This window comes from Bos mutus, chromosome 13 (assembly GCF_027580195.1).
Source record: "Bos mutus isolate GX-2022 chromosome 13, NWIPB_WYAK_1.1, whole genome shotgun sequence".
Lineage (NCBI taxonomy): Eukaryota > Metazoa > Chordata > Mammalia > Artiodactyla > Bovidae > Bos > Bos mutus.
This window is the reverse complement of record NC_091629.1, coordinates 6,451,274-6,466,740: the sequence shown is the minus strand read 5'-3', so window position 1 is coordinate 6,466,740 and position 15,467 is coordinate 6,451,274. Positions and strand designations below refer to the sequence as shown.

Sequence of the window (15,467 nt, the reverse complement as noted above, 5' to 3'; positions counted from 1 at the left end):
AAAAGACTGTCATATGTTTTTTTTAGTTATTGAAAATAACTCAGGTGGCTTATTATTTATTAAATTTATTAATTAAAACAAAAACGATCACAAAGATGTTCCAGAGAATAGGCCAAGTTTATTTGGTTAAAAAAATATTTGTATACATTACCATTATTATAGAGTGCAGTATTGTCAAGAAAATGTAGGTGGTCATTAAGAACTTATCAAATAGATTGTTCTATCCTGGGTTTGATGACAGAAGTATTCCTTAATTGATTTGCCCCAAATTAAGATGAGCAGCTAACCCTGAGATCTCTGGCCCAGGAAGGAGTTGGGGAGGAATAGCCTGCTCTCTCAGCTGCAGAATGCTTCTGGAAAGGATGGCGGAGAACTTGCTGGAGGAGGTGGACCTGGGAAACAATTTAAACTAGATAAATACAGATTCTCTTACTTAGGACCCTTATGAATTTTCTAAATTTTCAAAACAACTAGGTAAATTTTAAATGTATATGAAGCTGCTTAAACATTTTCTGTTTCATTACAACTATGGCTGTTACTTAAGATTTCTGTTGTTCCACAGGAAGTTCCTTAGGTACTAGTTTTTTTGCTAAAACAGGAGAGTGAATATGTACAGTGTCACGAAGAATACGTATATATCCTGATCATTTCTTAATTCCTTCACAGCATTAAGAAAATTATAATTTTCTAAAACATTTATAAAAATAAGAGGATGTCAGTGATTTACACTATTTCCAGATCAAGGGTATGGATTCCAACTGACGCTGCTTCCTCACTTGCAATTTTGCCCTGTGACGTAAACTGCGGCATCAAAGAACTCACCTCTTTCAACAATAAATTCTGGGATCGAAATGTGTATTTTCATTTAGTTATAAAATAATTAAGTCATGGGGATATACAGAATGGTGACTATAGTTAATAATACTGTACTGTATATTTGAAAGTTGCTAAGAGAATCTCAAAAAAAAAAAAAAAGAATAGCTCTCAAAAGTCCTCATCACAAGAAAAAAAAATGTAGCTATGTATGGCGATGGATGTCAACTAGACTTACTGTGGTAAGCATTTCACAAAATACACAAGTATCAAATCATTATGCTGTACACCTGAAATTAATAAAATGTTACATGCCAACTATACCTCAATTTAAAAAGTATGGATAACATATATTAAACCTATCTAATCTCACCTGCTAGTTTAAAAGCTCCCAGAATGTGGTCCACTGGAGAAGGGAATGGCAAACCACTTCAGTATTCTTGCCTTGAGAACCCCATGAACAGTATGAAAAGGCAAAATGATAGGATACTGAAAGAGGAACTTCCCCAGATCAGTAGGTGCCCAATATGCTACTGGAGATCAGTGGAGAAATAACTCCAGCAAGAATGAAGGGATGGAGCCAAAGCAAAAACAATACCCAGCTGTGGATGTGACTGGTGATAGAAGCAAGGTCTGATGCTGTAAAGAGCAATATTGCATAGGAACCTGAATGGTAGGTCCATGAATCAAGGCAAATTGGAAGTGGTCAAACAAAAGATGGCAAGAGTGAATTTCGACATTCTAGGAATCAGCGAACTAAAATGGACTGGAATGGGTGAATTTAACTCAGATGACCATTATATCTACTACTGCGGGCAGGAATCCCTCAGAAGAAATGGAGTAGCCATCATGGTCAACAAAAGAGTCCAAAATGCAGTACTTGGATGCAATCTCAAAAATGACAGAATGGTCTCTGTACGTTTCCAAGGCAAACCATTCAATATCACAGTAATCCAAGTCTATGTATGCCCCAACCAGTAACGCTGAAGAAGCTGAAATTGAACTGTTCTATGAAGACCTACAAGACCTTTTAGAACTAACACCCAAAAAAGATGTCCTTTTCATTATAGGGGACTGGAATGCAAAAGTAGGACGTCAAGAAACACCTGGAGTAACAGGCAAATTTGGCCTTGGAGTACAGAATGAAGCAGGGCAAAGACTAATAGAGTTTTGCCAAGAAAATACACTGGTCATAACAAACACCGTCTTCCAACAACACAAGAGAAGACTCTACACATGGACATCACCAGATGGTTAACACCGAAATCAGATTGATTATATTCTTTGCAGCCAAAGATGGAGAAGCTCTATACAGTCAACAAAAATAAGACCAGGAGCTGACTGTGGCTCAGATCATGAACTCCTTATTGCCAAATTCAGACTTAAATTGAAGAAAGTAGGGAAAACCACTAGATCATTCAGGTATGACCTAAATCAAATCCCTTATGATTATACAGTGGAAGTGAGAAATAGATTTAAGGGCCTAGATCTGATAGACAGAGTGCCTGATGAACTATGGAATGAGGTTCGTGACATTGTACAGGAGACAGGGGTCAAGACCATCCCCATGGAAAAGAAATGCAAAAAAGCAAAATGGCCATCTGGGGAGACCTTACAAATAGCTGTGAAAAGAAGAGAAGCGAAAAGCAAAAGAGAAAAGGAAAGATATAAGCATCTGAATGCAGAGTTCCAAAGAATAGCAAGAAGAGATAAGAAAGCCTTCCTCAGCAATCAATGCAAAGAAATAGAGGAAAACAACAGAATGGGAAAGACTAGAGATCTCTTCAAGAATATCAGAGATACCAAGGGAATATTTCATGCAAAGGTGGGCTCAATAAAGGACAGAAATGGTATGGACCTAACAGAAGCAGAAGATATTAAGAAGAGGTGGCAAGAATACACAGAAGAACTGTACAAAAAAGATCTTCACGACCCAGATAATCATGATGGTGTGATCACTGACCTAGAACCAGACATCCTGGAATGTGAAGTCAAGTGGGCCTTAGAAAGCATCACTACGAACAAAGCTAGTGGAGGTGATGGAATTCCAGTCGAGCTATTTCAAATCCTGAAAGATGATGCTGTGAAAGTGCTGCACTCAATATGCTAGCAAATCTGGAAAACTCAGCAGTGGCCACAGGACTGGAAAAGGTCAGTTTTCATTCCAATCCCAAAGAAAGGCAATGCCAAAGAATGCTCAAACTACCGCACAATTGCACTCATCTCACACGTTAGTAAAGTAATGCTCAAAATTCTCCAAGCCAGGCTTCAGCAATATGTGAACTGTGAACTTCCTGATGTTCAAGCTGGTTTTAGAAAAGGCAGAGGAACCAGAGATCAAATTGCCAACATCTGCTGGATCGTTGAAAAAGCAAGAGAGTTCCAAAAAACATCTATTTCTGCTTTATTGACTATGCCAAAGCCTTTGACTGTGTGGATCACAATAAACTGTAGAAAATTCTGTAAGAGATGGGAATACCAGACCACCTGACCTGCCTCTTGAGAAACTTGTATGCAGGTCAGGAAGCAACAGTTAGAACTGGACATGGGACAACAGACTGGTTCCAAATAGGAGAAGGAGTACGTCAAGGCTGGATATTGTCACCCTGCTTATTTAACTTATATGCAGAGTACATCATGAGAAACGCTGGACTGGAAGAAACACAAGCTGGAATCAAGATTGCCGGGAGAAATATCAATAACCTCAGATATGCAGATGACACCACCCTTATGGCAGAAAGTGAAGAGGAACTAAAAAGCCTCTTGATGAAGGTGAAAGTGGAGAGTGAACAAGTTGGCTTAAAGCTCAACATTCAGAAAACGAAGATCATGGCATCCCGTCCCATCACTTCATGGGAAATAGATGCAGAAACAGTGGAAACAGTGTCAGACTATTTTTTTAGGCTCCAGAATCACTGCAGATGGTGACTGCAGCCATGAAATTAAAAGATGCTTACTCCTTGGAAGGAAAGTTATGACCAACCTGGATAGCATATTCAAAAGCAGAGACGTTACTTTGCCAACAAAGGTTCGTCTAGTCAAGGCTACGGTTTTTCCTGTGGTCATGTATGGATCTGAGAGTTGGACTGTGAGGAAGGCTGAGCACCGAAGAATTGATGCTTTTGAACTGTGGTGTTGGAGAAGACTCTTGAGAGTCCCTTGGACTGCAAGAAGATCCAACCAGTCCATTCTGAAGGAGATCAGTCCTGGGATTTCTTTGGAAGGAATGATGCTAAAGCTGAAACTCCAGTACTTGGGCCACCTCATGCGAAGACTTGACTCATTGGAAAAGACTCTGATGCTAGGAGGGATGAGGGCAGGAGGAGAAGGGGACGACAGAGGATGAGATGGCTGGATGGCATCACTGACTTGATGGACGTGAGTCTGGGTGAACTCCGGGAGTTGGTGATGGACAGAGAGGCCTGGTGTGCTGCGATTTATGGGGTCGCAAAGAGTCGGACACGACTGAGCGACTGAACTGAACTGAACTGAATATATGTTTATACTTTTCTACAGCACCTTGCAGAGAGTGGATTCTCAAGAAATGTTTGATGCAGAAAGGTAAACACAAGAGGTATGTGTCAAGGGTTATAGGTCTAAAGGTTTGACAGAATCTTTTTCTTTTCCTGCAATTAGAATTTAACCCTTGGTTAACTTTCTGGGTCTGTTTCCTAATAACCTGCTAAGTGGTTTGTCCACTGTATCACCTTACAACATGGCTCATGACTGACAACACTTGGCCTGGGAGAACTGTAAACACCTGAGAGAACGCCGGGCTTCCTTGAGTGTGAGGACGTGTGGGATAAGGCAGGTCTCTGCAGGGATATTGGAAACTATGCCCATGGAGTTATAGGAGCCACTGGTTTGTGTGGAACATGCAGCTTTTCAGCCAGGGCCACCCCTGCATCTTCCCAGCGTGGATCGTGTCCTCCTGCACCCGAGCTTTACCACTGTCCCTGCCTGCCTGTGGGGACACTGCGAGAACTGCAAAGAGGAGCCTGCTGGTGCCTGCTGGTAAGCTGTGCTTCTGTCCTATGTCTTTCTGAATCAAGTAGGGCCAAGAGCAGCCTGTAATAATCTTAGGACGCTGAATGTTTACTTGAACCTAGGAAGACACCTCCCCTCCCACGGTGGACACTGCATCCTTACTTAAATATAATTTTGAGGAGAGAGAGAAAAGAGGGAGTGAACAAAAGAGAGGGAAGGAAGGCAAAACAAGTCAACAAAACACCTTATTAAACACTGTTTAGTTCCCCAGCTTAGACTGATTTATCTAAAGATAATACCGACAACTCCTTTCTCTTTGTTTCTCCCTAATACTCTAAGAAGGTTACACTTTAAAATATTTTATTTTCTAAGATGAAAACCTGTATTTTGTCAGGCTAATTGAACTACTGAAATGAAAAGTTAATGCAAGCTCCACATCAGAAATGGCAAGAACAGTTCTGTCATGCCGGCTCTGGTGAGTTGTGGTGGCTACCCAGTATGCTGTGATGAAGATTCTGAGGCTGTGACCCATGTGGGCAGGAGAGGGCCGTGACCATCACCAGTGTCTGCAGGCCCAAAGAGCGACAGCACGAGTGCCAGGCCCATTCCTCTTCCAAAAAATACATTGTGTGTGATGCATTTTTAAACAATTAGGAAATATTTAAGACACAGAAGGTATACAGAATGATAAACACCTGTGTGCCCTCTACTCAGCTTCAGAAATAAAATGCTTCCCGTATGGCTCAAGCCCTGAGTATCCTTCCCTAACCCAAACTTCCTCCTTGTTGCTAAGCAACCACCGTCCAAAGGTGACGTTATCATCTCTCTTCATTTTTGTTACTTCTATTATATATGCATGTACCACTAAAAACATATGATTTTACATGTGTTACATGAAATTGGGGTGGTGACACATTATATGTATTCCTTTGGTTATTTTGCTAATATTATATGTGAGATTCATCCAAGCTGAAGAGTGTAGATGGTACCTTCATCTTCATGGATGTCAAGACTCATTTCAGTGGACCCAGGTCACTAGAGCCATGGAAGCCTGGTGAAAACAAAACCTAACTCCCTTTGGAGAGATGCTCAAATCAGGCTTCACCAGATTTCTGAGACTAAAATCCAAAACCCCCAACGTGAACAGTGAATAGCAGACCCAGACCCTCAGGAGTTCAAATAATGTAGGTATGTGATATCAAATGAATATTAAAATTTTTAAACACATTAAAGAATAAATTTTGAAATACAAGAAAATGCTCCACTGAAAACAGAAAGAGAGACCAGGCAATGAGAATCCTGGGAAGCTAGTGCTAGCAATGACGTGGTTAGTAAGTCTGCAAAGAAAAAAAAATAAGTGTGTTTAAAAGATGATACATTTAAAAATGAAAAAAAATAAGTCCAGAAAAGTCAACGACCTTACCTCTGAAAAATCATTCCTTTCTGCTTTTTGCACTGCGGATTCTGCCATCCAGTTCTTCAGCACATATCTAGGATTAACAGCTTAAACAAAGAGGGAGAGGTGCATCGTGGAACAATGATTACTAAGTCCACACAGGCCACAAGAAATTACCACTGAAATGAGATAACCTTTAAGAACTTTGCTGGAAGGCCCAAATGAGAACAATGATCAGTGTCAGTCAATTCTGATTGTTTACAAACAATGCACAGTATTCTGACCTTGTGGCACAGAAAAACCTTTGTTTAGCATTATGAACAATATTATGGTTTATCTTCTCAGTGCTTCATCGATTTGGTTCTTCACCATGTTCAGTTCACTAAGCATTTTATACAGTGCAGAGAAAGTAGCAAATTCATCCTGTAGCCCACATGAAGAAAGGAAAAAATTTGTTGCTTTTAACATCTTCAAACAGAATTAAGGTCTGACTCTAAGACTGTTTAATGCTGATGTTGCCAATGACAAACAGGATGGGTTACATGCAAGCAAAACTCTCTGTAAATTTATATTTTTTACGGTAACCATGCATTTTTCATACTAAAAAGTATTATAATACTGGGACACTGCAGAAACTATGTCTTTATTTGAGGTGAACCTTTTCCAAAATAATTTATCAAGTGGGTGGAGAGGAGGCAAGTTTTTCCCCAGTGGCATAATGGGAATTCAGAGAAGACTCCTGATATCACCATTTTGTGATTCTCAACAGCATTCTTCTGAGTTACTTGAATGGATAGAACATACAAATTCCATTTCAACTTGGTTTTAAATATCTGCCAAGACATGACAGATAATCTAAATTGGAAAACAACTTCTGAAACAGAACTTCCCTGTGACCCAAGTAATCCTATTTCTCTAGGAATGTAGTCTTTGGAAACAAATTTAAACATTCAAAAGCATTATTTATATTATGGAAAATTAGAAGCAACATGCTGCTGCTGCTGCTAAGTCACTTCAGTTGTGTCCGAACCTCAGCCACCCCATGGACTGCAGCCTTCCAGGATCCTCCATCCATGGGATTTTCCAGGCAAGAGTACTGCAGTGGGCTGCCATTGCCTTCTCTGAGAAGCAACATAGATACCTATTAATAGGGAACTAAGTGAAACAACAAACTGCCAACATCCCTGGATCATCAAAAAAGCAAGAGAGTTCCAGAGAAACATCTATTTCTGCTTTATTGACTACGCCAAAGCCTTTGACTGTGTGGATCACAACAAACTGTGGAAAATTCTGAAAGAGATGGGAATACCAGACCACCTGACCTGCCTCTTGAGAAACCTGTATGCAGATCAGGAAGCAACAGTTAGAACTGGACATGGAACAACAGACTGGTTCCAAAAAGGAAGAGGACTTCGTCAAGGCTATATATTGTCACCCTGCTTATTTAACTTACATGCAAAGTACATCATGAGAAATTCCGGGCTGGAGGAAGCACAAGCTGGACTCAGGATTGCCAGGAGAAATATCAATAACCTCAGATATACACATGACACTACCCCTATGGCAGAAAGTGAAGAAGAAGTGAAAGAGGAGAATGAAAAAGTTGCCTTAAAAAGTTCAACATTCAGAAAACTAAGACCATGGCATCTTAGACCAGTCCCATCACTTCATGGCAAGTAGATGGGGAAACAGTGGCTGACTTTATTTTTCTGGGCTCCAAAATCACTGCAGATGGTGACTGCAGCCATGAAATTAAAAGACACTTACTCCTTGGAAGGAAAGTTATGACCAACCTAGACAGCATATTAAAAAGCAGAGACATTACTTTGTCAACAAAGGTCCGTCTAGTCCAGGCTATGGTTTTTCCAGTGGTCATGTATGGATGTGAGAATTGGACTATAAAGAAAGCTGAGCACCAAAGAATTGATGCTTTTGAACTGTGGTGTTGGAGAAGACTCTTGAGAGTCCCTTGGACTGTAAGGAGATCCAACCAGTCCATCCTGAAGGAGATCAGTCCTGGGTGTTCACTGGTAGGACTGATGTTGAAACTGAAACTCCATTACTTTGGCCACCTGATGTGAAGAGCTGACTCATTTGAAAAGACCCTGATGCTGGGAAAGATTGAGGGCAGGAGGAAAAGGGGACGACAGAGGATGAGATGGTTAGATGGCATCACTGACTCAATGGACATGGGTTTGGGTGGACTCCGGGAGTTAGTGATGGACAGGGAGGCCTGGTGTGCTGTGGTTCATGGGGTCGCAAAGAGTCGGACACGACTGAGCGACTGAACTGAACTGAAGTGAAACAATACACATCCTTTCAAAGATACATTATGCAGTCACTAAAAATGTTACATTATAAAGGGTGAAGTAAGAAAAATGTTTATTTTTAGTTAAAAAAGATCTAAAATTATACCATAATATGATTACTACAATATTTTCTCATAATCAATACACACAGAAAAAGAGAGACCAGAAGGAAATGCATCAAAGAGTGAATAGCAGTTGTGCTTGAGTGATGGAAGTGTTTTTATTCTTTCCACAAATTTGCATTTTCCAAATTTTAAAGAATACATAAAAACATAAAGAATTCATAGAGAACCCTTTTAAAATAAGAACACATACATACAATAAATATATACAGTCCATAGATGAAAAGGAAATTGGCATGCAAAGAAAATTGTGGACGCAGTCAGCTTAGGCAGAGGGAGTAGTTATCTTGTAGTTATCTTAAAAGTAGTTATCTTAAATTAGCTCACCCAATTTAAAGTCTGACAATCTTAACACTATAGAAACCTGGCAATGGAATACTGTTAAAATATACTAGGACTTGCAGCTGCAAACAGAAGTAGCTTGGATCAAATTATACACATACAAACTATCTGAAATCAGAAAATTGTATATCTGCTTATAGAATTCTTTGAAGAGCTACCTAATTCCATACATTTGTAAAATCTGGTCTGGAACTTGACCATTGCTCATTGTGGAAATTAAAAGTACACTGTTCAACACTTAATTATTTCTTTTACTCAAAGCTGCAGCCTTGAATTCACTTAAATATCTTTCATTTTACCATCTCATCCATCCTGTCATGACCAAACAAATCCAAATCCTAAAGTCAGTCAGTTCAGTCGCTCAGTCGTGTTTGACTCTTTGTGACCTCATGAACCGCAGCACGCCAGGCCTCCCTGTCAGGCATATTTTCTTCTTTCAATTTCTTTTTTTCTCTTAATTGCTGAGAGTATCCATACTGAGCTTCCCTATAAATTCTGTATGACTGCATCAATGTACATAAGTGCCTGGCAACTGAACCCATGCTGAGCCCCAAATAGGTTATTCACTTCCTTGTAAAAACTCTGCTTGCTTTTATTTCTACAATGATGTCCTGAGTCAAGAAGCAATCTCATCCACTAACTTAATGTGGGATATTAGCATCCCCTTATTTCATCCACATGGATCAGCCGCCCTGATGATACCAACTTACTAGCTCTCCTCTCCAGGACTGGAGTCCTTCTGTCTTAACTTATTTGATCCTTTAGAGCCCACAGTGCAGAAAGAACTAACTTCCATTTTTTTCTTCCATTTCTTTTACCAAGCATGATGTTGCATGGTAAACTGAAAGCAGTATATAAAGGTGATTTTTTTTTTTAGCTCCGTCATTTAGTGGATGTGTATTAAGGCCCAGGCACTGTAACAAGATAACTTACAAATATTATTACTCACGATTACAACATTCCTACAAAATATGCCCCCTTTAAAAATAGCTGAGAGCATTGAAACTTTATATTATACAGCAAAAAAAGTGGCAAGATGAGAGTCATCTGTCAGATTCTAAAACTCATGTTCTTTCTGCCATAAACCACATCATCTTCCTTGTCTCTCCACCATCTTTGAAGACCATATTATTTAAACATCAATCGGCAAATGTATTGAAAGCAGGGGTATCATACTCAAACTAAGTCACCTGCTCAAACCAGAAAGGCTTCTATTTGACACTTCAGCTCTATGAAAATACACTCATCTAAAGTTACTGTAGTTAAAAGCAAAACAACAAATTCAGTTCCCTCAAGTAATTACTTCCCAGGTTCCAAAGCTTATCACTTTTATATAAGAATCTTTAAAGATGAAAAAAATCAAAAGGATTACTTACCTGTCATTCTTTTTCTTCTTTCAGAATCTGAGTCACTGATGTTACTAAAAAATGAACAGAACAAAGGACGGAATTAATCACTGTCTCCCCAAATCATATCATTTTTCCAAAAGGGTGAATATTATTTCACAAGACAAATATTGAAAAGAAAAAGTTGTAATTACACTGAATCAGTACCTGAAAGGAAGACAGAAAATACTGTTTGATTAAACAATACATAAAATAATGCCTTATTTAGTTATTTGTGTTGTGCTGTGCTTAGTCACTCAGTTGTATCCTACTCTGCAACCTCATGGTCTTGTAGCCTGCCAGGCTCCTCTCTCTATGGGATTCTCCAGGCAAGAACACTGGAGTGGGTTGCCATTCCCTTCTCCAGGGGATCTTCCCAACCCAGGGAATGAACCCAGGCCTCCCACATTGCCCACAAATTTTTTGCTGTATGAGCCACCAGGGAAGCCGATTTAGTTATTTGAGATAAGCCCAAAAGTTTTATTTTTACCAATTAAAAAAAATAATTTTGTCTTAAAAAAAGAATTTAAACTCCCTGGCACCTATTTTTATCTTAAACACAGTTTTCTGAAAATAACTTGTTCTTTGTTACTCACGGTCAGCTTTATGAAAACCCTCAGCTGTCATTAAACTGTGAAAGGCTATTTGCTTCTGTGCATGCTGTGGTCTCCCTCTTCAACTTTTTCGTGTGCCACCTACAACTGCATACTCTTTGCTGTTTGTTGCTTCCGATTCATTGTGATGGTTATGAAGCAGAGCAACTTCTGACAATTGTAGAAGATGTGAGGACAGTTACGAGACACTGGATGAAATCCTGGTGTGCTCTCTCCAGAGCTTCAAGGCTTTGAGGGGGTTGGTCCTTGGGCGGTGTTAGCAGAGCTGAGGTGAACAGAGGGGTGCTCTCAGTGTGGGTGAGATGTTAGCAGACACGCCTCATCCAGAGCAGACTTCCCGGGAGTTAGAAGGAAGTGTTGGAAAATGGAAAGGAAGTGAGGAATCTGATGGGTTGATGATGCTAAAGTAACACATTACATGCTCTTTCAAGAAGTAAGATTAGGTTACTTTACCTCTTGAGTCTCGAAAGGTACTGGGACACCCAGGCAGGAAAGAGTTTGTGCTTTGAGATCATTTTCAGTGCCCAGAATTCCTAGAGAAAATACAGTAATAGACTGCTTATTTTAACTGTATGTTCCTTAAATTGTACGTTCCAATATTAATAATTTATAACATCCAGATTTCTTTTGAGGTTCTCTGTTTCAAGCAGAAGCAGTAAAAAGGAACAGTGTTTTCCTTTTCTTTATATAACATTCAACTCAAATTCTAATTCATGGAAATCCATGTCATGGAATGATTTAAAAGAAATAAAAAAATATACAGAGTTCTTATAAATAGACATTACATGTGAATACTTATCAAAACCCTTCCTTTAAATAGGGAACTTGCTTAATGCTTAACTTGCTTAATTTATTATTTACTTTCAAAATTTAATCTGTAACTTTTATTTATTTATCTATCAATTCATTATGTCAGCTATGTGTTAGGAACTATGTTAGTTGGGAAGCATATAAAAATTAATAAGACATAGCCTCTGCTTTTAAAAAGGAAAATGTGTAAACAGATACTTCAGTGCCATTTTAGAAGTGTTACAGAAATATACATAATGGTTAAGGGAACAGAAATAAGCAGTTAGCTCTAGCTAAGTGTTAACGGGGTTGAAAAAATTTCAAATTCAGAAGACACAGAAATGAACTATTAAATAAAGGCGTTATGATCTACTCTCCTAGATTTTCCCAATATTCAGTAATTTAAATATTAACATTTGTCAAGAACTTGTTCAGATCACGTTAACATTACTTTGTGTCAGTTTTCTACACATTATATGATAATTAGTTCTGATAGGCAAATCATTTCTAATTTTAAAATTATATCCAAGATGCTTAATAGTTAATATTTTACTGTATAAGTAGACATTCTTTTATTCAAATCACTTCTAAAAACATAATTTATGGCTATTTCACACCTGTGAGTACTATATATATATATATACACACATAATTTTATGTGTGTATATATGTATATATTTCTTTGGTTAACACAGAAAAGATCATAAAATATAATGAAGAAACAAATTTTTAAAAATATGGCTATGTTTTTATCTGAAAATAATAAAAAAAATGATCAATATAAAAGATTCACACCCTATAAGTAGATCTAATTTATAAAAATCTATAATAAGTAGGAGTCTTCTGGTTAGTTCAGTTCAGTTCAGTTGCTCAGTTGTGTCCAACTCTTTGTGACCCCATGGACAGCAAGATGCCAGGCTTCCCTGTCCATCACCAACTCCCGGAGTTTACTCAAACTCATGTCCATCATGTCGGTGATGCCATCCAACCATCTCATCCTCTGTCGTCCCCTTCTCCTCCTGCCTTCAATCTTTCCCAGCATCAGGGTCTTTTCCAATGAGTCGGTTCTTCGCATCCAAGTATTGGAGTTTCAGCTTCCGCATCAGTCCTGCCAATGAATATTCAGGACTGATTTCCTTTAGGATGGACTGGTTGGATCTCCTTGTGGTCCAGAGGACCCTCAAGAGTCTTCTCCAACATCACAGTTCAAAAACATCAATTCTTCGGTGCTCAGCTTTCTTTACAGTCCAACTCTCACATCCATACATGACTACTGGAAAAACCATAGCTTTGACTAGACAGACCTTTGTCAGCAAAGTAATATCTCTGCTTTTTAATATGCTGTCTAGGTTGGTCATAACTTTTCTTCCAAGGGGCAAGTGTCTTTTAATCTCATGGCTACAGTCACCATCTACAGTGATTTTGGAGCCCAAGAAAATAAAGTCTGTCGCTGTTTCCATTGTTTCCCCATCTATTTGCCATGAAGTGATGGGACTGGATGCCATGATCTTAGTTTTCTGAATGTTGAGTTTTAAGCCAGCTTTTTCACTCTCCTCTTTCACTTTTCATCAAGAGGCTCTTTAGTTCTTCACTTTCTGCCATAAGGGTGGTGTCATCTGCATATCTGAGGTTACTGATATTTCTCCCGGCAATCTTGATTTCAGCTTGTGCTTCATCCAGCCCGGCATTTTGCATGATATACTCTACATTTAAGTTAAATAAGCAGGGTGACAATATACAGCCTTGTATATTGTACTCCTTTCCCAATTTGGAACCAGTCTGTTGTCCCATGTCCAGTTCTAACTGTTGCTTCTTGACCTGCATACAGATTTCTCAGGAGGCAGGTCACGTGGTCTGGTATTCCCGTCTCTTGAAGAATTTTTCAGTTTGTTGTGATCCACCCAGTCAAAGGCTTTGGCGTAGTCAATAAAGCAAAAGTAGATGTTTTTCTGGAACTCTCTTGCTTTTTCGATGATCCAGCAGATGTTGGCAATCTGATCTCTGGTTCCTTTGCCTTTTCTAAATCTAGCTTGAACATCTGGAAGTTCTTGGTTTGTGTACTGTTGAAGCCTTGCTTGGAGAATTTTGAGCATTACTTCTAGTTAATATCCATATCCACAATAGCCAGAAAATGGAAATGATCCAAATGTCCATCAACTAGTAACTGGATAAACAGAACGTGGTCTATCCTTATAAGGGAGTTATAAAGTAATAAACAGAAAATAATATTTTAAGATATACTTAAGAGATCTTAAAAGTAATAAAGAGGAAAGAACCACTGATATAGGTTATGACATGGGTGAACCTCAAAAATAAGCCAGATACTAAAGATTACATATCATATGATTCCATTTACAGAGAATGTCTAGAAAGGAAATCTTAAGAGACAGAAAGAAGATTAGTAGTTGCTTGAGAACAGAAGCAGAAAAAAGGGATTCACTGCAAATGGGCACAAAGGATCTTTTAGAGTGATGGAATTGCTCTAAAACTGAACTGTGGCATAGCTGCAAAAAATCTGCACATTATTTAAAAATCACTGAATTGTACACTTAAAATGAATGGGATTTTAGGGTATGTAAATTATGCCTTATCAAACCTGTTAAAGAAAAGTGAGTTAAGAAAAAAGCCAAAAGGCATGAATAAATACCTGAGGAATGACTAGTTCCTGTAATTGGCTTTGAGTGATCTCACTGAGCTGCCGAAATGTCATTGTAAAGTCAGCTTCTGTCTTTTCCATGAGCTAATGAAAATAATTACATTTAGTAACCTCAGTCATTCCAAGAATATACAGTGTCTTCAGTCAAATGTTAATCAGGAAAAAAAGATAAAACGATAATAAACTCACATGTAAGAGAAATGCAATTAAATCATCATCACCCTCGCTTTTTCCAAGTAATCCCAATTTGGCTTTGAACAGTTCTCTAAATCTAAAAGGGAAAACGCCAATTCGTTATTAAAATTCTCACTATTTTAAGAATTGCCCTCAAACCAAGCAGGATGCTTTAATATGTGTTCAAACAAACGAACCTTGTATAGTAAAGAACGGGATACTCCTTAAGGATCTGAGTGGCACTGTAGGGAGAAGAAAGGAGAGCATAGGTAAACCTGAATTTAATATTCACATTCTTGAGTTACATTTTATGTGAACAAAGTGAACCTTCTCATATATTAAATGATGTTCGATATGTCTACTGATTCTATTTTAGTGATTTAATTATATATCATATCTTAGAGAAAATTGTCCATATAAATTTACTGTCTCAAAGATTTGAAGACAGTACAGGTCAAATCATGTCACTCCTGAAATATCACTATATACAATTAGCTTAGAGGATAAATGCTAATATGTCTCCATAATACCAAAAGAATCTGGTGTATTTTAAAACTTATCTTAGACCCCAAACAATGCATTAGATACCTCACCCAGTACAATGACATTTTATTTGCCTGAATGGGATGGAAGGGAAAATAACACACAAATAGATGTTTAGTGAGGGAAAATATCTGAAAAACTTGTTCTCTTTTAACAGTAGAGAAAGTGGCAGAGAAGGGAAGATAACTGTGGGGTTGGGAAATGTAGTAGTTTCCAAATCAAAGTGGATGGGGTGGGGGAGGAATGAGTGAGCTGCTCAAATCATTAAAAGGTAAGGAAAGTAGGGGGAAAGTTAAAGATAATGCACAACATAAAACAGAAGGAATAAAATATATCA

The 15,467-nt window shown here is 38.4% G+C and overlaps 1 protein-coding gene across 6 annotated transcripts in view; it reads right to left on the bottom strand.

Annotated features, from left to right (window-relative positions):
- Positions 1-98: 98 nt before the first annotated feature.
- Positions 99-15,467, bottom strand: part of LOC102285665 (protein adenylyltransferase SelO) — a 33,020-nt gene continuing 17,651 nt past the window's right edge. For 2 of the 6 annotated variants that reach the window (XM_070380934.1, XM_070380937.1), the window contains 8 exons: positions 14,785-14,829; positions 14,603-14,684; positions 14,405-14,497; positions 11,422-11,501; positions 10,346-10,389; positions 7,650-7,754; positions 6,224-6,303; positions 99-392 (listed from right to left, as the gene is read on the bottom strand). In XM_070380934.1, the coding sequence (XP_070237035.1) occupies positions 270-392; positions 6,224-6,303; positions 7,650-7,754; positions 10,346-10,389; positions 11,422-11,501; positions 14,405-14,497; positions 14,603-14,684; positions 14,785-14,829 (652 nt within the window). In that variant the 3' untranslated portion in view covers positions 99-269. The other 4 variants (XM_070380933.1, XM_070380935.1, XM_070380936.1 and 1 more) reach the window with 4 other exon arrangements.